The sequence below is a fragment of the Bison bison genome, unplaced genomic scaffold (assembly GCF_000754665.1).
Source record: "Bison bison bison isolate TAMUID 2011002044 unplaced genomic scaffold, Bison_UMD1.0 scf7180017864317, whole genome shotgun sequence".
NCBI classification, from domain to species: Eukaryota; Metazoa; Chordata; class Mammalia; order Artiodactyla; family Bovidae; genus Bison; species Bison bison.
This window is the reverse complement of record NW_011494889.1, coordinates 9,252,207-9,252,691: the sequence shown is the minus strand read 5'-3', so window position 1 is coordinate 9,252,691 and position 485 is coordinate 9,252,207. Positions and strand designations below refer to the sequence as shown.

General features: G+C 58.6%; 1 protein-coding gene across 1 annotated transcript in view; it reads left to right on the top strand.

Moving 5' to 3' along the window:
- Positions 1-90: 90 nt before the first annotated feature.
- The window catches only part of MSI2 (musashi RNA-binding protein 2), a 408,751-nt gene continuing 408,356 nt past the window's right edge, over positions 91-485 (top strand). The window contains exon 1 of the mRNA XM_010852922.1: positions 91-237. Within this exon, the coding sequence (XP_010851224.1) occupies positions 147-237 (91 nt within the window). The 5' untranslated portion in view covers positions 91-146. The remainder of the gene's footprint in view (positions 238-485) is intronic.

Below are 485 nucleotides of genomic sequence, written 5' to 3'. Positions count from 1 at the left end.
TCCCCCGACCCGCCGGCACCCCCCCCGGGGAGCCGCGCACCTCGGGGTGGCGTTCGGCCGGCGCCCGCTCCCCCAGCCCACCTCCCGGCTCCCGCTCGCGCGCTCCCCCCCGCTCTCCCTTTAGCTTTTGTAAGTTACACGTCAAAATGGCCGATCTGACATCGGTGCTCACTTCTGTTATGTTTTCTCCCTCCAGTAAAATGTTTATCGGCGGACTCAGCTGGCAGACCTCACCAGGTAAGGGAGGGAGGGGGGCACGCCCGGGTCCCCCCCTTCTTGGCTTCTTTATTGCTCTTTGTTATCCTGGTGTAGGAACCCCCCCCCCCGCCATTGGCTCCCCACTTCTCCTGTGCAAGGTTATTTTTTTAAATAGCAAATCCTTTCCGAGCCCTCTACGCGACCTCTGTTGCCGAATTTCCCCCGCGTGTGCAAAAAACCCCCCAGAATAACAACAGAAAACTACTTTTGGTTTTTGTCCTTGATCA